The sequence below is a fragment of the Styela clava genome, chromosome 4 (assembly GCF_964204865.1).
Source record: "Styela clava chromosome 4, kaStyClav1.hap1.2, whole genome shotgun sequence".
Classification (NCBI taxonomy): Eukaryota; Metazoa; Chordata; class Ascidiacea; order Stolidobranchia; family Styelidae; genus Styela; species Styela clava.
The window spans coordinates 19511805-19536088 of record NC_135253.1 but is presented as its reverse complement, the minus strand read 5'-3'; the positions used below and the strand labels follow the sequence as shown (position 1 = coordinate 19536088).

The window sequence follows — 24284 nt, the reverse complement described above, 5'->3', positions numbered from 1 at the left end:
TGACAGCCACCAACATCATATTTTTGCTATGGCTTCAATTTTTGAAAATTATTCTTTTCTCCAATACTCTCTGATACTTACAAATCTCTAATAGCCAGTCATTTCCACAACCGTCTCGTCCTAGAAATTTTGACATTGTGGGTCAATTGATATCTAATATGGCCTCATCAAAATTTGTTTCTTAGTCGTCTCATTCGCTTCTGTATTGCTTATGATTGTAAACAAGAAATATGGAAAAATTTATTTCGAGGCCCTTTAAGTAATTATAGAATTTGCTTACTAACTAATCGCGCGTAATAACTTATGTAACTATCATGTTGAAGCTCTCGACCGCTCGTCATTTTCAAAATTTTAATATAGAATCACTCATCTCAAAGGAGCTTTTTAGCTTACCTGTTTTCCTTTTTCAAACGTCACTCAAATACAATCTGTTTACCGAATCTCAAAGATAAGCAAGTTAACAGCATCGATAAGAATAACATAATCTCTTTCTACGAAATAGCAAATGTACTTGCTTCTTCGTGGAAAAAGATGATGTTAATCTTATTTATCTTTATAATACTATCTTGTTCAAGCATCCTTGTGGCAACTGACACATACGAATCCGAAGTAGGAAGTAAACATGGAGAACGGACTAGCAGTTCTTTACACAATACCCTAGTACAGTGTTTCCCAAAGTTTTCAGGCATCGGACACCACTGTTTGTGAATCTAATTCTGACGGACCTCATCCTATACCGTATCAATTTCTGTGCTTAACCAACAAGGAAGAATAATGTTTCCATTGCCAAAATAAAACTCATGAAAGTCTGAACTAATTCATACTAACTTTGAATACTAGCAGGTCAAAAGCATGTTGATAAGATCGTGATTTATTTGTATATGTTTCAGAATCCTATCATATTGTTGCGGACCCAGTCATCACAGATTGCCAGGGGTCTGCAGACCCAAGTTTGGGAAACCTTGCCCTAGTGCACCCCATAATTAATAAAATCCCTTAGTTGTTTTAATTTTCATTTATGATAGCATACAGATTAAGAGGTAGACAAAATATGATAAAATCGCAACTAAAACAACAAACAGTGCTCCGAATCGGATTCTCATTTGTCTACGAACAATTTGTCCAAATCCACAATCGTGTTCCCATGTACAATCCATAACGTCATGAACAAGTTTAGATTTGATATTTTTTCTGGGAAAAGGTTTCTCTGGAACTTGCATGTTAAGGAATTGACACAGCGGTTCCCACCCTTGTTTCACGTTATATATCAGTAGTTTACCATTTCCAAAGTGAGACTTAACATAAGCATTGTGCTGCCGATATCGAGATCTGTGAAATAATAAAACGGTTATTAACAATAAAATCCCACAAGCAAATATTTAGTGTTCACTAGTGACTCGAAATGTTAAATCACTTTCTTTATCTATCTGTAGGCTTTATACCATATCAGTAACGGAAAAAATTTGATACGTCCGAAGTACTAATTTTATTCCGATTTCCTTATTTTAGTTTTATTACGAGTCCGAAAACTGTCTGTGTTAGCCAAGTGAATATTTATCCTCCTTCCTATATGTTTCAGTCCATTTACACAACTTGATGTGAAATAGGCAAAAAGAATTAGTTTCCTCCATATTGGTACACATACTTAAAGCAGGGCTGGGGAGTCGGAGTCGGAGCTGGAGCTGGAGTTTGGAGCCATGGAGCCGTGACATTTTGATGGTGCCGGAGTCGGAGTTGGAGCTGAGCTGGCTATGATAGATGGAGCTGGAGCCAGAGCCGGAGCTGCCAGAAATTTCAGCGGCTCCAGCTCCTGACAATAGAATTTTTTTTTTTACTTTTCTGATTTTTTAATAATTTCTAGGGTTGAGAAATAATAATTACGCCGATTTTAATTCTATAATTTCTGGCGTCTCCAAACACTTAACAGAACTAAATAGTTGTATAATTACCGGTAATCAAGTTACTATTGTTCTAAAGTGAATAGTGTTGGATTATATCACGGATCTTGGTATTTTTAAACGGCGATAACGATTTGGCAAGATCGCCAAAAATATGAATCAAAATTAATTATAATCGGGCAGTTTTCCACACATTTTACGTCCGTAGCTTGTCATTTATGTCAGAGATGCTTTTATTATTTCGTAAGTCGACGCAACATTGAGTTACTTTGAACAGAATAAAAACAATAAGGCAAGTGCTGGTATCGGTAATGGGTTACATTTTTAGCACAATAGAAAATTATTTTCTGACAAGTCGTTTTTTTTTAAATATTATAAACAAAATTATTCGCCAAAGCGCAGGAAAAAGTATAAATTATATTTTCCTAATCTTCCCAATAAAGCAACTTATTTTTCCGACTTGCGAAAGTTTATTGGGGTATCGTAACAAAACGTATGAAAACAACTTATCTAATATATGACCTTGGTTGGATCTAAGCGAGACGTGTGAACATAATTATATTCAAATTTTGATTTCACTTCCATTCGCTCGCGGGATATCCATTGAAACTCACAATATTAAGTGTTAACTTGATTTTTCATGATTCCCTTACCAAGTGTGTGATAAAATCATGAAATAAATAACAGTGAGGCATTGAACTTTTGTGAGTGATAAGCTTAGCGGTACTATCAAATACATTATAGTGTGCGGAGCCGGAGCTGGAGCCAGCTCCGGGCTAAAAAAATGAAGCTCCGGAGTTGGGAGTCGGAGCCATAGCTCGAATATACTCTGGCTCTGGAGTTGGAGCTGGAGCCACACTGATTTTAAGCCAGCTCCCCAGCCCTGACTTGAAGCGCGCAAAAAATTTTACGAGCACGCTCGCATTCCGTCATCAATTTCCGAGCCGTTTCAATTATTTGGGTTTTAATTTCTGTCAGAGCAGAAAATTCGAGAAGCTACACTAATAGCAACATTATTTTCATGGCTTCAAAAGCAAACTTGAATAGTATTTGCAAAAAGACCGTGTCACTGAAACCGCCAAAATGAATATTACGTATTGTTAGTTGTCGCGGAAATAACTAATTAAACTTTAGATATTTAACACTATACTCATTACTATGTACAATTGTTTTATGTTACTTCGAAAAAATCTGCGTCACTCACACAGTTGGAAAACCACATAATAAAATTAACAATTAACTACTAGGTAGGCCACATCGACACTGATAGAGAAAGCTAGATTACCTCAAAAAAGCTTCAGTTGGTCTTCCATATGGTTTTGGAACACCAAAACAAGCAGGCATAAAAGCATTCTCATATCGTCGAAATTCTCTCCTCACTGGTCCAGAAAACAAGAGTAAAATTTCCAACAGGGTTTCATTGATTCTGGGAACGTAAAAATAAAAAATAAATTGTAAACACTTTAAAATTGTTTATGATTGAAACCAAAAATTAAACCAATAAATGACAGAAAAGCTATGAGAAATAAATATATAATTTACTAAATTACATAAGTAGTAGGTGCGCCAATAATTAAGCGGACATTTAAAACTTTGATACGAAAAAAATCCAAATCTTTGGGTAATGACTTTAAAGTTTAATAATACGAATATAAAGATTACACCAACGACCTACGGCAATGGTTTTTAAACCTTCGCAGTGTTGCGGAATTCCGATGTAGCATTAGGTATTTGTATCAGGCGGCCAGATTGAATCATTCAACCGACCGGATTTGGCCCGCGGGCCATTCTTTGTCCATATCAGTTCTAGTGACTCAACGAACCCCTGTGTAATAATTCAATTGTTTCCTATTGTCTGAACTGTATATAACTATAAATACTTATGAATGTAAACAAAATATTGGCAAAATAAAATTATATTCACCGTGTAGCGAGTACAATAATAGTGGCAAGACATGAACAAACTACGGCCCGTGGGCCAAATCCGACCCGTTGGGTGGTTCATTCTAGCCCGCCTGATGCCGCCATGACTTTCCGCATACACTACTTAGTTGTTGTTATTGAAATATGTATGGTGCAATAGGCTTGTTAGATTATTCTCGTAGTCTGTTGTAAGTTGTATTTTAGGTTGGCACAGACTTTTATGTTTTGGGGATGTTAAAAAAACTTGTCACACTTAACAAATTGTTAACAAAACTATGTCACACTTACCAGTCTAGGTGGGCAAAATTTATGGCCCCAGGTCCAGCCCTGGTATAGGCGGAACCCCGATCGAAAACAGCTGACCCAGGGTGGAAATGATTGAATCCGAGTTTTAGATTACTTTGCGTTTCGAATTGATTTAAAAATCGCTTTTGGGGCCGCTATTCTAAAACTTAACAATTAATTTATCAAACCTGCCGGCTCAAAGAGTCTACATTTGGGGGACGTCATACAAAAAGCATTTAGGACTAACATTCTAGTTTACACAAAAAACGCATTCACACAACTTAGACTCTAAAATTGAATGTGTGTATTAAATGTACAACATACTCGATATATTTGTTGACGACGTGAAATTGGTGTTTCATGCTTTCATACCATTCGTCTTCGCTCGATCTCACTGTTAGAATCACCTATAAAAAGATCATTTTGTGACTATCAAAATATCTTAAACGTTCGAAACGTGTGACAAATGAGGTTGAACTCGTTTAGCGAAAAACTTGCAAATGAAAAGTAAAACTCGAATGCCAGTTCCATGTATATAATACTTCACACAAAAGCAAAATTTTAGATCGTACACAAAAAGAGAGAGCGATGCTCAAATATATGGACACGTAAACCAAAGCGAAGCAGTAGTCTACCTTAACGGTACCGGTGAGTCAAAAATTTTCCGAATTTACGAAGCAAGAATTTTCAGAGCCAAAACGGACAGCTAGTCATCACACGGAATAAAAACTGTGTTCCTATGAATAAAAGTAATACAGCGAAATTTCGGATGAAATATCAGATTTCATAAAATCCATACGAAAAAAATAAAAGTAATAGCCTTCTAGCGAAGAATTTAATCTATGAGCACTAAAAATTTCAAAGCAATTGGTTCAGTAATCGGAAAAAAAGCGACTTTTTCATAATGTGTCAAAGAACAATAACATGATATTGAAATGATCCATAGGTCCACTAACGTGTCCAATAAAAAAATTAGAGCCCAGATAGATAATGTATGTAAAAGAATCACATTTACTTTTGCATCTGGAAAGGCCTGTACTATTTGTTCCCACACAGCTAACGCCGGCCAATCGGTAACCGCATCAACATTTTCTAATACTCTTTGGTAATCCGATATCGTAGCCGTGTTATCCAATACCTGAATATATAACATTTTACTATCACATTATGACATGTTTAGCATAATTCCGGGGGTGATTAAGAAATCACTAAAAATTTCTAAGATTTGGACAAGGATATTCGTGAAAAAAGCCAACGTTGTTCTGCGCATTCATGACTTAAATTCAAATTCATAAACTTATTATCAATAAAATGATGCCGGACGTTCTGAAAACGTTGGCATTCTTAGCTTTCTTAGCTTTCGATCTTCATATATCGGTAATTTTGGGAAATACGTTTGTCATCACATTACTATGTGTTTGTTCGCATGTCGCGGGAAATCATCATGCTGGACTACGTTGTCGGTACAGATTGATTCACTTTATTGCTGGTCGACGGAGGCTCATCATACACAACCCGGACTGTGAACAGGAAGAGAGACTGAGGACTGTGACTGATTGTCCCGCCGCACCAGGTATTCAAGTCAAAATATAGAATATGTTTTAGTTATCCCCTGGAAATAATTTATTCTCCTGTAAGTTTCCTTTGAAACCAGTGCCTCGTTGACCATTATTAAACCTACCTTGTCCCATAATTCCTTTTCATAGAAAAACTGCTCAAATATATCGTGAACATTATATCCGAGTATTCTTAAAGCTTCAGCTAATGATTTTGTTCCAGTTTTTTGAAGCCCAGCACATATTATTTTCATTCTTTTTAGATAAGATAGACAGACAACTCGACAATAATATAATATCAATTATAACTTGTATAAAATAAATACACAAAAAAAAAAAACTATACGTGAGATTTTGTATTGGACTGCCTGATAAAAACTGAAGACACTGCTATCTCTTTCTTCCTAAAATTTTTATTGCGAAGATTTTTGATGCTCATTCGAATATTTTCGCGAATATTTCGCGATTTGAAATGATCCAAACGATAATTAGTCTATCATTGATTTTTTGCAATATTACTCTCGATAACGGCCGCTGCAGGTATATGAGGCTACATAAAAAAGGCCAAATTTTTTTACATTATACCCGAATTTTAGAATCAAATGGATAAATGTGAGTAGATGTTTACCTCCACTTCCGATAATAGTGGAATTACTTCCCTATTAACCATTGTTAAGCAGTAATCAGGATCATAACAGTCACAAATTACTATGCCTCTTGCAGGCTGGAATACGTTGGTCTGGTACAGTATATATGAGTAGTTTGAAGCTTCACTTTCGCAAGTTCTATGACGTTTTGTTACGTAATTTTGAATGACGTAGTCAAATGGGAGATTGGAATAACATATGCAATATTGGTTAGTGGTTCCCTTTCTACACTCGATTGAATAATCTGCTAAGGTGCCTCAACTGTACTGTACGTTGGAAAAAACAGTAAAATTATGTGATAAACCTATTCGCGGTAATCTGATATAGATTATCTTAGCATATTGCAACTTTCATTCAGCCAATCTCAACTACTAATCCACGCGATAGGCTAAACTGCGACTAGTCAAAATAATAACACCAACCTTGAAAATATGTCGTCGCATTCTCTCTCTCGTTACGCAAATTTGCACTTTGCTTGCTCCAGGGCAATTATTGAAATACAATACACCACACCCACAGCATGGAGGGTCGATCAAGCGTAACCGAAAAACCACAATCTGCGAGATGGAAAGGTAAACTCATGGTTCGACGTTGCGCACACAATTTATTATTTGTGATAAGTTCTTATAATACCGGTAGACACCTTATCAAGGATAAATTCAAATTTTATCACAGATAACGAAACATTTCGAAATAATAGGACTATCTTTTAAAGAATTCAAATTTTCACACAATTGACAAAATTCGAACAACGATAAATCGCAGGATGCCACCACAATTTTTTAAATACGATACGTATTTTCTTATCCCTCTATTTAAAGGTAAACTCAAATTTTTGCCCTCTTTATCATAAAAGTTCAAAATAGTTCGAATGTCTCACCAATATTTTCACCAAATTGGAAAAATTCCGATCTCGAAAAATTCACAAAATCGCCAGATGTCACCACAGTTATTTAATTGCAATAAGCTTTTATATTTATAATCTTTTCAACGGTAAATTCAAAGTCTTTTCCATTAAACCGGAAAAATTCGAAATAATTCGATTATCGTTTAGGTAAAAACAATCTTAAACATAATTGAGAAAAGTGTTCGAATCTCAAGCAGGACTGGATCAACGATTAGGCAAAATAAGCACGAGCTCGGGCCACAAAGAGAAAGAAGACTTCACAGAAATTTCCGTAGTCAAATTTTCAATGGCGCCTCAGTGTTGAAATAATTCGGGTTGGCCAGACGACCTAGACCTTAATGTTGGCCGGGTTAAAATATGAATAATTTTTTGTTCTCACGTACTGAATTATCGTTCTAAACCTGTTTGTAAGCATGAGAACTGAAAATATCATGTGTTGTAAATTAATCATAATTTGGTCTTAAATCTATGAATACTGAAACTGCTTATTTAATTTCCGATAATAGAGTACACTAGTTCCATTATTATATATATTATTATTGCATCTCATCGATAGGGCACCAAGATCTTAAGTGATTAGGTCTTCTAGAAGTGTAAAAAGCATGATCCGGCCCTGGCCACGGCATTTTCCATGGACACTACTACAGTTCTAAAAACTGGTATGTAAGAAAAACTAATATCATAGCATGTGATGATTTTTGGTATTTGAATATTTTTGCAACATTCTGGTCACAATATATGAGTCACAACGGTTCAGTACTAAAATTAGTCAATTCATGCAGAACATAAAAGACAATAAATTATAGAAATTCAAAGCCAGAACGGTTCAGTACTATAATTAGTCATTTCATACAGAATATGGAAGTCACTAAAGCACAGAAATTTAAGGTAACAACAGTACAGAACTACAATAAGGTAGTTTATGTAGAATATAGAAGTCACAAAATTACAGAAATGAAGTCACAACGGTACAATACTACAATAAGGCAGTTAAAAAGTAATAGAAAATCTCTGAAACACAGATATTTAAATAAACTAATAAAATAAAAATTGGTCAGTATACCATAACATCGTTATGGTAAAATGACAACAATGGTAGACAGATAGCATAGTTGTATTTTGGCATACGCTGCCTTAGATTTTGTGATTAGATTTTTTTTTGTTCGAAAAACAATAACTGTACCTCTACAGATATCTGTGGGTTCATAATTGAGTTAGTACAATAACTATATACTATACAAAGTAACTATATATCGTATGATGTGTTAAACCTTCGTCTAACCGGGGCCCGGACGCACAAGCAGATATTCATCGTGTTTTCGACTTCAACCTATTCGTAAGCATTAGAGCAATTTTTATTTACCGCATGCACACTGGATGAAGTAGTGGGTTTGAAGTTACCAAATTTCTCCACCGTGCAATGCCGAAATAGTTACATGAAACGTGCTTACCACACGACCACTGGACCAAAAATGAAGGTACTCCCGTAGTGTGTGTACCAGGTTAGGGTTAGGCCATAATTTTATTCTCATTTTTCTCATTTTAATTCAATTACGAGTTCGGGGCTGTCTGTTTTAGCCAAATGAACTCCTGCCCATAGGTTACAGTCCCTTTACACAACTTGATGTAAAGTAGGCGAATGAAATTAGTTACCTCTATATTGGTACACATACTTCTTGAGGGCCAAAATGAACTTATTTTACAACGAAGATGGAATTTGTAGAATTCGATAAATTTTACAAAAACTATAAATTTTACATAAACAAGTCCAGAAATTCTGGAAAATAATTTTCTTTAAATAACATACAAATCGAATTCTGCATAAATTGTTATTTTGGGCATTCCCCTGTAGTCACAATTGATAAAGTTACAATTTAACGTTTTTGTTTGTCATAAATGATCCATAATATGAGGGATAAGGATTAAAATGGCGGTTAATTACAGTTCATCATTTTTACTTTTCTATCGAATGGTTATTATTACAAAATATGATTTGAATTCTGCCAGTCTGTCTCATGAAGGGTAGCCGTGCCATGATGCTTTGTCGAGAAGCAAAATGCCAGTACACAAAATAATGTTTACTCAAAAAGAGATTGAATTGTCAAACGCTGCTAACCGATTCAATTATATAAAAGGATAACAAGTTAAAACTTTAAGGAATTGAATTCTCCGGTTGACATACATTCTTAACGAGACTGAATACATGCGTAAAGGTTGAAGGGGCTTCATGTAACATAGGACTGATTATTAGAACAAATATTTGATATGGTGCGATATACTCAGTTGTTGAGAGAGTTGAGACGATTGCAAAATTCTAACATATTTTCATGAGTTTGAAATGAGAAAGATTTGGGGGGCTGATAAAGTCTCATTACAATTTTAATTTTGTCATGAATTTTGCTATTCTAATCAGAGTTTATTTATTTATTTTATATTTCAATATCCGTACAATTTGTATTTAACTATCTTAACATAATTTGGCTTGACGTACTGTTTGTTAATTGTAATCTCAATTTAATTTCATCAAGTTGACAGATATTAGGAATACAAAAAATAATTAAAAAAAATGAAGATACATGAATTGTTTTCAAGTATTTTGCTCTTAATTGTCTTGCCTGGAGCATATACTCACGATTCGGCAATACAAAATGGAGAGTGCGGAGGTAAACTGTCTCTATATCAATTTCCAATAAGGATTTTAATTACTAGATACCTAGCTCAGGGGTATGCAACCTGCGACCCGTGGGCCAATTACGGCCCACAAAAAAATTTGTGGGGTTCGCGAGACCGTACCAATTTTAAATTATAATTTAGTTTAATCTGGTACGTGCGAGTAATCCCAATCCCATTGTGTTGCAAATCCCATAACCGAGTCCAGTTTTTCTGACGTTGCAATGCGTTACAAAACAAAGGAGAACAACGCATATCATAAGATCAATAACCAAAAGTTTTGTGCCTGCAACTAATTGAAGGCCTATGATAAATAAAGGTGCGGCCCGCGGTTTCTACCAGTTATTTTAATGCGCCCTCCTGTATTGAAGGTTGTACACCCCTGATCTAGCTTATATATTTTACACGACGACTATTCGATTTTTTTTCTCCGCACAAGGCCCTGTACAAGCGACCCCGTATAGTTCGCTTTGCTAAATTCTTGTGTTGTTGTCATAGGGATAACTATTGATGTCGTTTTTATTTTAAACAAAGCGACGAATTGATATTAATTTTAACAGTATTTACAAGTTCAAGCAGGTACAAGACCCAATTTTTCAAGGTAGGTTCAAATTCCCGGATTCTATAGGATCGATACGTCAGCAAGAAAAATTCCGTTTTATTTTAATGACGAGATCATTCTTTATTAAATATGGTGACACACTTGTTCGCTTCCGTTACGTTTACACAAACTTAAATCTTTTAAGCAATCTTGGCGCTTTTTATCAGCTAAGGCCATACCCCGCCCTGCAAATGCGTGCAAGCACTATGTCAATATTTTTCTAGTATTCCTCTTGTTTACGAACGCAGGATATATGTTAAAGGTTTTTTCATGCTGCTACCATCCTTGATTTTCTCCTTCGCCTTTCCTTAATTTCATCGTTGTTTAAAGATCCCTTGTTTGTTGTTCAAATTTTTTTTCAGACGCATCAGTTACCATATCCGCATCATCAGACGAAAATTGTGATGAGAATGACATTAATTGTAAAGAATTTTACTTTGATGCCGTAAGTTACTATATTTAACATATTTTATGCGACACACACGAACTCTGCTAGATTAGGAAGTTAAGTAGTCAGGCAATGTTAGCAATTAGGTTTGAAACGTTTCAAATATGAGCGAATCTAATGTGGCTGTTAAATTAGTTACTGAATCGGTACCGATATAAATTTTTAGTCTCGGAAAAAATACGAAATGACCCGTCTGTTAAGTTTTGTAAAGTGACCTCGGGGACACGAAGCAGGGAGAACCACAAGACCAGAAAAGCGTCTTTAAATTGCCAATATGATTATGATAAATCGCGAAATGAGCGTGATGGGCATGGATTTCCAAATTGGAAGTCTTTTTCCACGAAAGGTTGTATGTTGTGATGAATATGAATTGTAATAGATTTTTGATTTATTGATGCCTGTCGGGAGACAAATTTCAGGTTTAGATCGGTTTGGAATGCAAAATTGCCGCCCCTGGCATTTTTATGCGAATTTTCTTGAAATGTACTCTTTCACAATCCGCAAAAGAAATGGCAATTTTCTACTGTCTAACGACATGAGTGCGACAGAAAACAATCGAAAACACTGAAAACAATCGAAAACAATCGAAGGTGCGTTAATACACGATGGTGTGAATACCAGTTGACGCGACAACTATTACGTCAAATTACGCATCATATGACGCGATCTTTCCGCCTAATCAACTTCATAGATATCCCAATAAACTCCTATTCAACATAGGCATTGTTATATCATTGCCCAATAACTTCTTTCAAAGCGTTACAATTGTGTTAAACATAACTAATATATGATTGAATATTTTACATATTGTATTGAATATAAATGTTTTATTGTTTCCTATCTTAAATGCTGTGCATATGAATCAACAAATTCATTTTAGCTTCTATGAACAGCCACGTAACTGTTAAGTAAGAATGGGGTTTGACACTAATTACTACAATTTATTTATCGGCTGAACCTAGTTTAGCGAACATGAGTGATTTTTTATTAGTTGGAAGGGTTGACCTTTTGCCTTTTATCTTTAGTTCTTCATGTTTACAAGCTTCCAAAGGCATAAACTACACATTAACGATCAAAAATTAAATTTTATTTAAAGGCAGCAATTTTATTTCCGTGTACATGCGTTGTGAGTTTTTTCCTTGATAATTTGGCGCCACACGAACAAAAACTTTAGGAACCGATGACCTGTAAAATTAATCTTTTTCCATTTATTCTGACAGGAAAATCTGGGAGGTGAGATTATATTTGTGTATTGGCAATATCGTTATCTGAAATGAAGCCTTGTGGGTATGAATTGTTAAGTCCAAAAAAGGGTACTCCCGTAGTATGTGTACCAGGTTAGGGTTAAGCCTTGATTTTATTCCAATTTTCCTTATTTTAGTTAGTTCTATTACGAGTTCGGGGACTGTTTGTTTTAGCCAAGTGAATATACCCCCTACCCACAGCTTCCCTCCCTTTACACAACTTGATGTAAAGTAGGCGAATAAAATTAGTTACCACCATATAGGTGAACATATTTCTGGAGCGCCCAAAAATGGATCTTGTTTCACTGAAAATTATGTTGTTTGTGGTGGCCTTCCCCCTGTTCCCGTTGAGTAATGTCATTTGAAAACACCTCGCATAAACATATTTGCAATTCAGTTCATGTTATTTAAATGGAGAGTTGTTAATATACAAGCAGTGTACCCATGGTTCGATCGCTAATTCTAATCGCTTTTTGTTTTTGCTGTAAAATAATATGTTTTCTTTACAAACAGAAAATTTGACTTCAAATTTGCAGTACGTTGAGGTGAAGTCCGCAGAATATATTTTTTTAAATTTTTACTAGTCCAATTCCAATTCCAATTCCTTGTTTTGCTGTTTTATTTGGATTGATGAGAACAACCGTATTCGACTTTCGTGTCCATAAATTCAAGCATTGCCCATTTGATTTTAATTTCATTCTAGCTACTGGCTTTTATTACTCAACGGGTATTTTATTACTCAAAATAGAGTTATTTCCTTGTTTTCGCGATTATCAAGCAAACAAATTTGCGTTGTGGAATATATTCACTGCTCGTGTTGTGTGCAACTCTTTATTTTATTATCCTGATTCATACAACGCAGCAATTAGGTCATATTTACTTGTTAGATCATTTGCCTTTTATTTAAAATATATTTCACAGTTGTGTTCTATTATCTTTTTTTGTATGGTTTTATAATTTGTCTGAACATACCTAAATTTTACATTGGCTTGAATGAAATTGAGTTTTGTCCTGCAATTTTTCCAAAATATGAAGGTTTAATATTTGTATAGGAATATCCACAAATGTTTAAAGAAGAATTGGCTTTGCCGTCACATCAGCGAAAATACCGGAGCGTGTTTTGACGGCATTTCCAAATACAATTCGAGATCCCTAACAGTCGGTTTACCCGTTGCACTTCATCGACAATTTCAGCATTTTTCGTAATATATATATCAAATGTGACATTTTCTGCCTTTTGCAGTTTTGCTTAAATTTCTGGTTTCGGTGGCAGATTTTACATCTTTATGATAACTAATATATTTGATTTAAATTGGTTTATATTTTTCAGACCTCGAACGAGAAGTCTCAGCATACGTTGAAAGTCAGTTAGTCAATGATGTAAATGGCGTCACCACTGAAGCAACGGATAATTCTATCGCTAAAACACCGGCGATACCGACATCTACATCTATTGATACCACTGAATCATACTACATTAAAAGTATGTTAGGAATGCCTATAGTTTACTGGGTATACGCCCGTAGTATGTGAACGGAGATGGCGGACACCGGAACGTAGTATGTGTACCAGGTTAAGGTATAAATATTACATGAGTCACTTGGGTAGTCCCTGAACTCGTAATAGAACTTAAATAAGGAAAATGGGAAAAAATTATTGTCTCACCCTAACCTGGTACACAAACTACGTTCCGGTGTCCGCCATCTTGGTTCGCATACTACAGAAGTACCGTTTACTGGCCCGTTCGCCAATAGAAATCTTTAAAATGGATGATTTATCTGACTCAGCGTAGTTCCAACTCTATGTAGTGTATACCGGGTCATTCACAAAGTACTGTCCATCGAAGCCCGATTGTCGGTTTTGATAGTACAATGAAACTTGAGTTCTATTGGGCACAATACACGATTCCAGTTCATTTCTTTTAAACATGATTTTAATTTAATTCGGCGCTCCAGAAGTATGTGTATTTGATGTATTTGTATTTGATGTGTACAGAAGTATTTTTTTCGCCTATTTTACATCAAGTTGTGTAATGGGACTGAAACCTATGGGCAGGAAGTGTATTCACTTAGCTAACACAGACAGTCCCGAATTCGTAAACTAAGATAAGGAAAATCGGAATAAATTTATGGCCTTAACCAAACATGGTACACACATACTACGGGAGTACCCTAAATATAGCTGAAATAAAACAGTAGCTGATATATCGAGTAAAATATAATTGTTTGTTTTCTTTAATTCTTCATGCTATTGAAAATTAATTATTGTTATTCGTTTCAGAATGTCCCCAGTATACATTTGGTTTTCCTAACAGACGTCGGATACAAGATTACGTCATCGTAAACGCACCGATCCCGGATATGACTGAAGCCACTGTCTGTGCCTGGGTATCTCCGATACATGGCCAACATGTAGATGGCACCGTGTTCAGCTATGCAACACCTAGTCATCATAACACTTTACTTATCGAATTTGAGCCAAAACTGAGGTTTATTTTATATCCAAACACATTAACTTTCGATAAAATTGAAAACAAAAACGAAAGCCATATCTGTGTTGTTGTTTCCACAATGAATAACTCTGTCCATCTATATATCAACGGAACCAAACATTCATCTAAAACATTGCCTCATAAAATTACTAGAATCAAAGGTCAAGGAACTGTGGTACTTGGGCAAGATCAGGATGAAAAACTGGGTGGATTTCAAGCCAAAGATTCTTTTCATGGTGTCATAAAGAATTGCATGCTCTGGAATCGCACTTTAACCCCCGGCGAAATTAAAGATATGCAAGATGAATGCAACTGTCCAAAAGATTACATCATGTCTGCCACAAAAAATGACCGCATATATGGAAATGTGACTTCGGAATTCTCCGATACATGTTGAAATGGTTAAATACTAATAATAAGAAAAATTTTACTAAATTAAATTTGTATGTAGACATTTAAAAAACATTTCAACCGTCCTCCGATAATCTGCTAGTCATGCAGAGCAATATTTGGTTTATTAATATTTGAATAATTGATTGAATGTTTGTATTTTGATATATCTGTTAATTGCATAATAATTAATATAGATTTTGAGTGTGTTATCCTGGCCCTATTTTTTTATAACGAATATTGTGATAATCTGATGAGCAGCCATTTGAGGTTTACTTATGCAATGTTTGTTCGTTCAGAATCAGATTTTTTTGTTAACAATTTAAGCTTTGCAATTCGATGCACAATTACAGCAGAATTGATTGTCGCACAAAATTTGTCGAATTGAAATACCGTTAATTTATTACATTTTCATAAACAATGTAGGTTAGTGACTCACACAATATAAGCGGAGAACTTAAAATGGAAATGAGATAGACAATTTGTATAAACTAATGAGGCGGACCATATGCTGCTTTAATTAACCGGAAACTTTAAAAAATTTGTATATGACGGTATTTGGAAAGAACTTAGTACGCAGAATAATAACTAAGATGTTGTTTTTGGGCGCAACATATGCAGTCGAGAGAAAATAGCAAGCAGCAAGGAACTGGTGTTAGTGGGTCATGAATAAAAATGGAATAATCTAGTACTAGACTATGAGAATATGCTTTATTATCTTTATAGTGAAGGTTGCCATATGGTAACAAATACATTTGGTCCTCCCGAAGTATATAAACCAAGATGACTGACATCGGAACGTAGTATGTGTACAGGGTTAGGCCATGATTTTATTCCAATTTTCTCTATTTTAGTTTTATTACGAGTTCGTGGACTTGCCGAGTGACTCCCGTAGTATTTTTACCTGAAATTATGGCCTAACCCTAACCTAGTAGACAGACTACGTTCCGGTGCCGCCATCTTACTTCGGGAGTACTATTAACTTTTGAACGAATAAATCAATTGATTTTGTTTTTATCTGAAAAAGTTAAACAGGATAATATAACGGTAGTTTCGAGAATACGAGTGGTCATCACCCCGCCCTTGCGTGGTACAGAAAAATGCCATTGATAGTTATATATATAGATATACGGACGCTATCGCTATCAATCTGATTTTCTTTATTTTAGTTCCATTATGAGTTCGGGGACTGTCTGTGTTAGCCAAGAGAATAAACCCCCTACCCACAGGATTCTGTCCCCTTAAACAACTTGATGTAAAGTAGGCAAACAAATATTTACACCTATATTGGTACACGTACCACTTGAACGTCCAATTCTTTTCTCATTTATTCATGCATCGTCCATGACTAAGATATAGAATTGAAGCAAAAAAAGTTAATGATTTGATGAGAACTATGCAATAGTATTTTAACAATGCTACATTTTTGTAATTTTAGCAAAGCGTCAAGGATCAAAAGGAGGTGCTTGTTATACTGACAAATTAAAGATGGAAGAGTTGATAATGAGCTGGAGTGATCATTGATACTTCAATGTCTTATTAATAATTTAATGCGAGTAGTGATGCTTGTGTTATATTCACACATTTTTACCTGAACCTTCATACATTAACGTAATGTAAACATCAATTATAGCTTTTTAAAACTTTAAAATATTCTGTCACCAAAGCACCTGATACACATACTATGAAACTACCCGATAATCTGCTCCTCGTATAGAACAACATTTGGTCCAATAATATTTGAATAAATGATTGACTGTTTGTATTTTGATATATCTGTTAATGATGAAAACGAGATTGACTGTGTTAGCCTGGCCTTGTTTTTTCTCTCAGTGTTCATAACTATATATATGTATATAACATATATATAAGTATTGTTTATGGCTGTATGCTAACCAAAATAGGGATAGTCTGATGAGCAGCTTCAAGTTCCTATTAATAATAGGAACGAGTAGTGATGCTCGTGTTGCATGAAAACATTATTAGCTGAATGCCCATACATTAATGTAATGTAAACATCAATATTATAGATACGTATATATAACTTTAAAATGTGCAGTCATCAAAGCACCGATTTTTGTCGTGCCAACGTAACAACATTTTATATGTTTGGATAGCTTTATAGAAAAAAAATTCTTCATTTTTAAAGATTAATAAACGTTAATCTATATTCTATTTATCCGTCTTATTTAGTATATTTTGTTTTTCCATAACATAAGATTTTGTTAAAATGTGTTTTTCACATTGAAATACTTACTTGTCAAAATTTGTTTTAACAATGCTCATCATCAAAGTAATTGTATTTCTTATTTTCATTGGTGGATCATTGGCAACGCAGCAAAATGGTAAGTTTCAAGGTTTGCTTGGGATGAACTATTTTGACATGCAGCTGCATATTTGTATAGATACTGAATGTAACAATATTGCGACATTTTAACTAAGTGCGTCCTACCAAGGAAATAATTAGAGCGCTATGAATCGTTTTGCATGTCTGAGAAAATTCAAATATTTTTGAAATCGATAAAGTCATTAATTATAATTATTACTTTGAAAACAATTGTATATAAAAATTGTTTTATAGTAAATGAAAATTGTATCACATCATTCGCTATTCTTTAAGATTTTGTATTAAAAAAATAGATATACCAATTAAATGTAATACAAACCAGAAATACGAACTATAGCATATTCTTTATGTTTTATTTATTATATTTTAGCTCAGAAGAAAGCATTGCTTGAGATAATCTTTGTAATTGATGGATCTGGATCAATTAGAGAAGAAAAATTCACAATAGTGAGGGAATGGCTTGTAAACCAAACAGTGAAAATATATGAAGCGTTTGGAGACTCTGCACATGTTCAAGTATTATAATTTTCAGACAAGGACAATCCATGGAACGGGTATTATGTGCATTTACTTTTCTATTTATATATCGGATAATATCACTCTCGTGTATAATAATCTCGTGTAATTTAAACCTCTTAAATTTACTGACTTGTTGAATAGTAAAAATGGTGACCAATTCAAAATACCGAAATAAATATTAATAGAAAATAAATTTCAATCAATGTTAACGTTCGCTTTGATTTTAATTTAGTTTGGTTAATTCTATGACAATTATTTCTAGGGCCTCGATTGAAGATTCAAAGAAGTTTGTTATTCCATTCGTGCTGGGAGAATGCGTGAATAATGCATCCTGTTTCTTACCAAGAATTATGAACATGTCATACTTGAGTTCGGGAACTTATACTTAATATGCACTACGGAGAGTAATGGAGGTGAGATGGGTTGTGCAATAGAAGAATAAAACGTAGAAACAAACTCCAATGTTTCTTACATCAATTATTGGTGATGACGAATTTTATTGGTGCCGGAGATTAGTGGATATAGGGTTGTAACAATGTCAATTTAAAGTATATTTATATCGCTAGCAAAATATTACACCAATATCTTATTTTTTCTGACGCTTGCAAACATTTTACACAGGTTTTATTCAATTTCATTTTAGTCATTCGTTTATAGACAATATTTGAACCATCGTCTAGCGTTCTAATTTTTGTGACATAATTTTTATTTTGGTATTTTAACCTTAATAGTACGCGTTGTTCTTGCCACCAAACCACACGTTATAAGTTTCACATCGAAAACATTGAACTATTCAACGAAAAAACGTTTTATCACTTAATTATATGCAGGTGGAATTTCCAAAATCTCGGAGTTTTTACATTTCCAAAAAAGCAGTGATTGTTGTTACTGATGGAGTAGCGAATGATGCTGCTTTCTTTCGTGGCTGGTATGTTACATAGTATGTTACATAGTTAAGTATGTTACATAGTTAAAATGATATAATATATTATTCATTTTATTGGTGAATAAATTCATTAAATGTGGATTCAACAACTGCCGCAAATTATTGACTTCCACATTTTAAATATTTGTTTTAATACAATATTAGAAAATTGCAGCTGCATCTCTTTTAGCTCAAATTCGAGTAATTAAGATTTAGTCTAGCCAGATTTGTGGATATAATCAGCAAAATAGATTTGTATTAGCGCATTTTGCTGTCATTTCCTTTCCAGGTCAGACACAAAATAATTGTGAAGAAGTTAAATGTATATAAAATAACGAACCCAGACTATTTAATTCGTTGCTTTTTTTGAGTTTCTCCTTATTGTTTGAATGGATCATCTACAATATTATATCTATTAACGTCGTAAATATCTTACTTGTTCAAAGTAGTCATTTAAAGGCACCTTATATAATTCAATATCATATACACATTAATCGCGGTTTCATTGAAGTTTCCGCAAGGCGAATTAGAGCGTTGACTTCCAAACAATTTCTCTGTTTGTGGTGAGAGATAACGATAAAAATATTTTCGCAGTAGGTTGCACTAAAAATCAGTCACATTTTTAATGACTTTGTCACTGAGCTCAGCATATTTTATCATACAAGCGATAACCAAAACTGTTGAAATGTCATCCAGTTGTTCATGGCTTGAAATAGGCATGGACCTCTGACGTTTGGTTTATTCATATACAGCAGGTCACTTAATCCCACAGGATTAATGGGCAGGCAAACATAACCTCATATTTTGCACTTGAGTCATTATATTGGAATATAATTGCCGGACCGGCATAGGAAGGTTGACGGGGCTCAGCACTGGTCCACGGACAGATGGTTGAGAACCGATGCTCTAAAGATACGTTTCGTTTAAGTTTAGACAATATTTTAATCCATGATAAAATGAGTTGGGGATGGCGAAATATGACGTAAAATAAAAAATATGACTGAGTTAGGAAATCTGAGGCTTCAAAAGTGCATAATAACATACGTAAGCTACTGTTTTAATAACTGATCTATTTTGAATTTAAGGCATGATAAATACAAAGATGCGGTGACCACGATTGCAATAGGAGTTGGGAATTACGAAAAGTTTCTGAGTCATTTGCAAATTATCGCAAACGGTGGCACGGGAGACGACAGGGTTTTTACTTTTAGTGGTTTCAATGAATTGCAAAAGCATTCTTCAGATTTGATAACTGTTCTCATTAAATCAACAGGTAGGCACATGTCATTTACTGATATGAATTTTGCTCTAAGGTGAACCGACATAACCACAACAAACAATTGAAAATCGGATACGAACAAAAAACTTCGAATAAGAAAATATTGAGGAATATATTAAAATTATTAAGTGCTGTTATTCGATAACATTTTTGCCCATATATCTATAGGTAATTGTTTGGGTATGGATTTGTAACCCTCATGCTGATGCAGTGTCTTAACCTTATCTAAAAGTTAATTAAACTTGCTTAGATCTGATATGGAGTTCATGGTCATCTTGCTCAACATCTTGTTCACCTGGTATTCAGATGCGAACAATTACTTTCCGCAATACAACGAGAACACTGAATGGAAGCGCCATTGTAAATCAGGTAAACCAATTTGAAATATGTGGAGAGATATTCTAGATCGGTTTTTGAATAAAATTGAATCAAGAATTTTGTTGCTGCTGTACATTTATAAATCTTATTAAAAACTACATAGCAAAGTTTTTTTCATTCAAACACGTATAAAAAGGGAAAAATATAGATAATTAAATTGGTAATGTTATTTTTTATTAGTCAAATATCCGTAATGAAAATATTGGGCGGTTTCCGAAAACGACCTGAACAAGATGTTGCTTTGAAGTCATGTCTTGCGTACAAAATCAAGATAGCATTCAAAGATAGCAAAAAATAAATAAAACTATTGAAACGCATCATGACTCAAATAAAAAAATCTGTCAACAATCTTTTGAGTCACGAATCAAATTAATTTTCGCATTTCGGATATCATCCATATTATAATATTAAATAGCACTGTTAGAAACTTGTAGTAATACAGTTGCCTGGGTGAAATCACATATTTGATATCCATAAGAGGCATGTTTTATTATACACAGACAAAAGCATGCAACGAAGATTTGTGCGCGCTCTACTATGACAATGGCTTGCGATGTGCAGGCCCTGGTATCATTCCTACCCAGTGCTCTGTGGATGCATTCAGAAAATTTCTACTGAAGAATGTTAATTGGGACGAAATAGGACAAGATGAAAGTAAGAGCTTATGTTTTCCGACGGTGCAATTTAACAATTACAATCATCAAATGGAAACAAAAATATTTAAACTAGTAAAAGAGGATAGAAGTTTAAACAATCCGAATGATTCATAAGCTTAATTAATATTATTCTTTTCAGAAATATTCAAATCTCCAGTTAAAGGACTGAGAATGAAACTCAAACAAATCAAATCACCAGGAATGAACATAAAATTAGTGAATATAGAAAGATATGACGCTATGAAGCCTTAGGAAGACCGTGACTTCAATTGTATTAAAACTGCTCATTCGATAATTATTCATAACCATGTTAATATTTTCCACTGATTATGTTTCAGCAGTCTGAAAACGTTTGTACTTTTGCATTTCTGTTACGACTCTGAAAAGTTTACAAGTTTTTCATTTGTCTTATGATATTTCGTTTTCCCATAAGTAAACTATTTTGCAAGAAATTATATGAATAATATATATATATACATCTGTTCATATATTTCAACATGTTATCCATTAAACAATGACAGTGTATCCACTGATAATGCTCCAGCAGTTTGAAAATGTGTGTATTTCTTCGTATTCTATTACAAATGTATAAACTATTTTATTGTATAAATTGACAATTTGCTATATTGTTATTCTTCATTGTATCCGGATTTTCCGTTATACCATTGGTAAACTACTTTGCATGGAATTGGTTTATTTTCAACGAATGATATTTATTGGGGGTATTTTGTTCTTGCTTTTCAATCATCATTTGTACATGTTTGATTTAATTTTCGGACAGAATAAAAAAAATCAAAAAAAATTAAATGATTTGCATGAAGTCTGCTGTAAACATTTACAGCCATGTGGGTTGGGGCGCATTATGTAATTCTGTTGCCAAATACATTCTGTATCGTGTAAATCAGTTGTCCGAAAACGGTATTTGCCACTTGGCCAAATATACACATTTCGGTAGTGTGCGTACGCAATCATTTTTGACTATGAACAATCGCAGCATTAAATTTCATGACGCACTTGCGCCTCCTGTTTCTGCGCTGAACACCTGTCTCAGTAAGATATGTATGTAACTGTTTCTGATCTATTATCAAGAATTAATTTTTTTTATCTACTTATCAGCAATGTGAAGGATAATACGGGCCGACCCCGGAATAAAAAGGTTCAATTATATTCAATGCTCATAATACGATCCCAAGCTTTTAATTTCTTCTGTAAAACTCAAATTCAAGTGTGTTGTTAGTTGATTGAAATTAAATCTGAATAATTCGTTATTGATGACCAAGATTGAGCCCATAGTTCGAAGAAAATAGCACAATATTAGACGAGGAACCGAGCTGTAAAAAAAAAATCGTTCTGCTGATCAATGGCGCCAATAGCTCTAAAGAACAATTTCATCAAATGCTGTATATTAGAATAATACGGATGTTATTGAAAATTTTTTGTTAAAGCTAAAATAATTATCATCGTTTTAGACCAGAGGTGACGAACCTGCGGCCAGCGGGCACGCAAAGGAATTATTGCGGCCCGCGAAACATTCAGGCGTTACAGTATATGTTTGGATTGAAGTCATGAACCTTTAAAGACTGTACAGGGAAAACGGGAGCGGCAGTATTATAAATTCAACTGGCAACGATATTTCTGATACATTTATTTTTGGTAGATCATGGACATCTTTAACGATGGTCCAAAATGACCATTGTCTTAGCATAGTTATGCTGTCTTATTGGCAAACGCACAAAAATAATGGAGAAGGTAAACTTACTTTCACGGAGCACGATACACGAAATATTTGAAGGTAATAAAAATTTTACAACATCAGCTCAATGATTAAAAAATGGAAGATCTTTTAAAATGACTAAGTTTTAAACATAGGGTAATTATTACGGGATGAATTCGTTTATAATTTGTGTATCCGAAGGCTTGCAAAAAGGTCACGATTAAAAATAACTAATTAGCAATTATCCAGTAAGGTTTAGGATAGTGAATGATGTGAAAATTTTATATTTTGGCACAATCTGCATTCTTAGTCCTCATCCTATCCCGGTAACTCCAATAAATCGATTTTTATTTTGGGTGCAGGCGGTGGTGATTTTTATGGCGGAGGCTTTGTACAATAAATTTCGAAATACTTTTATGAGGCATTATTAATTAGAGTTTTGGGTACTCCCGTAGTGTGTGTACAAGTTGAAGTTTAAGCCATAATTTTATTCCGATTTCCTTATTTTAGTTCTATTACCAGTTCTATGTTAGCCAAGTGAATATACCCCCTTCCCATAGGTTTCAGTCCCTTTACACAACTTGATGCAATATAGGCAAACAAAATTAGTTACCTCCACTTTGGTATACATACTTCTGGAACGCCGAATTTTGCATATTACCCAGACACGAAATGCCATAAGGGAGGATTCGATGAAATGTACAGGTTGAAAAACATTAAAGGGTGCAACCAAAATTACCAAAGGGGAAGGGGAGATTTTTAATCGGGAAGAATCCGGAAATTGCCATGCAACTGACGACGCAATTGGACAGGTCACTTGAGAAAAAAGCCCCACTTTTTCGATGAATAATGTTTTTTCGATTATTTTAAGTATTCGATCCACGGCCGATAAGAGCATTTTGAATTTCCTGTCATGTTAATTTAATTGTGCTTATGGTATATCCATGTTGCAATATATCTTATTTTTAAGATATCGCTGTGAGAAAGATCCAAAAATCTACGAGAAAATCTCAAACTGTAAAATTTATTTTGGTACAAACAATAAATAATTGATTACATTGATTAGCAGCCATGATTCAAAAATACATATTCATGATTCTAAATCTCCACGGAACGGCTTTTGAAGCACAACGAAAATAGAAATATTTTGTGATTTTCCGTTGACATTGTGTCAACAACCTTGATCAATCATTCAGATCTATAAAAAACATTTGGCATCTTCGACGGGTTTTTCTCAGGTTGCAAAACCCCACCACCGCATTACTAACGCCGTTAGTCGCCTTGAATGTATTTGGTCATATATTACTATGACGTGACTCGAACAACTACCTTATGCGGGCTACAGTTTTAAAAGACCGGTGTTCCGGTATGCTTTTCTACCCTCGCATTCGCTCGTATATCAAAAT

The 24284-nt window shown here is 34.3% G+C and overlaps 3 protein-coding genes and 1 long non-coding RNA gene across 5 annotated transcripts; 3 read left to right on the top strand and 1 right to left on the bottom strand.

Moving 5' to 3' along the window:
* Window positions 1–1000: 1000 nt before the first annotated feature.
* LOC120326239 (uncharacterized) lies at window positions 1001–6846 on the bottom strand. 2 transcript variants are annotated; one of them, XM_078111809.1, is made up of 5 exons: window positions 6732–6846; window positions 5122–5244; window positions 4431–4513; window positions 3184–3324; window positions 1001–1329 (listed from the first exon to the last, which is right to left on the bottom strand). In XM_078111809.1, the coding sequence occupies exons 1-5, from the start codon at window positions 6750–6752 to the stop codon at window positions 1017–1019; spliced, it is 681 nt and encodes a 226-aa protein (XP_077967935.1). In that variant the 5' UTR covers window positions 6753–6846; the 3' UTR covers window positions 1001–1016. The 2 variants fall into 2 exon arrangements, with proteins under 2 accessions (XP_077967935.1, XP_039248431.2); XM_039392497.2 differs by lacking the exon at window positions 6732–6846 and adding an exon at window positions 5788–5977.
* A 4384-nt stretch (window positions 6847–11230) lies between these two features.
* LOC120326584 (neuronal pentraxin-1-like) lies at window positions 11231–15493 on the top strand. The gene is made up of 4 exons (XM_078111964.1): window positions 11231–11284; window positions 12156–12168; window positions 13510–13662; window positions 14460–15493. The coding sequence occupies exons 1-4, from the start codon at window positions 11231–11233 to the stop codon at window positions 15065–15067; spliced, it is 828 nt and encodes a 275-aa protein (XP_077968090.1). The 3' UTR covers window positions 15068–15493.
* A 1680-nt stretch (window positions 15494–17173) lies between these two features.
* LOC144421922 (uncharacterized) lies at window positions 17174–18202 on the top strand. The gene is made up of 2 exons (XR_013475043.1): window positions 17174–17405; window positions 17778–18202. It is a non-coding gene; the product is annotated as an uncharacterized LOC144421922 (long non-coding RNA).
* A 38-nt stretch (window positions 18203–18240) lies between these two features.
* Window positions 18241–21921, top strand: LOC120325624 (uncharacterized). The gene is made up of 6 exons (XM_078112285.1): window positions 18241–18339; window positions 18757–18854; window positions 19937–20124; window positions 20381–20499; window positions 21009–21162; window positions 21304–21921. The coding sequence occupies exons 1-6, from the start codon at window positions 18334–18336 to the stop codon at window positions 21414–21416; spliced, it is 678 nt and encodes a 225-aa protein (XP_077968411.1). The 5' UTR covers window positions 18241–18333; the 3' UTR covers window positions 21417–21921.
* The last annotated feature ends 2363 nt before the right edge of the window (window positions 21922–24284 follow it).

Coding starts and splice junctions, on each gene's coding strand:
- LOC120326239 (XM_039392497.2), bottom strand. CDS start 5,916: ATGAAAATAATATGTGCTGGGCTTCAAAAAACTGGAACAAAATCATTA. Junction 5,245..5,787: donor AAAAGGAATTATGGGACAAG/GTAGGTTTAATA, acceptor TTATATATTCAG/GTATTGGATAACACGGCTAC. Junction 1,330..3,183: donor CCAACTGAAGCTTTTTTGAG/GTAATCTAGCTT, acceptor ATTATTTCACAG/ATCTCGATATCGGCAGCACA.
- LOC120326584 (XM_078111964.1), top strand. CDS start 11,231: ATGAGCGTGATGGGCATGGATTTCCAAATTGGAAGTCTTTTTCCACGA. Junction 13,663..14,459: donor TGAATCATACTACATTAAAA/GTATGTTAGGAA, acceptor TATTCGTTTCAG/AATGTCCCCAGTATACATTT.
- LOC120325624 (XM_078112285.1), top strand. Junction 18,855..19,936: donor GCTGCTTTCTTTCGTGGCTG/GTATGTTACATA, acceptor TTTGAATTTAAG/GCATGATAAATACAAAGATG. Junction 20,500..21,008: donor GAAGCGCCATTGTAAATCAG/GTAAACCAATTT, acceptor TATTATACACAG/ACAAAAGCATGCAACGAAGA.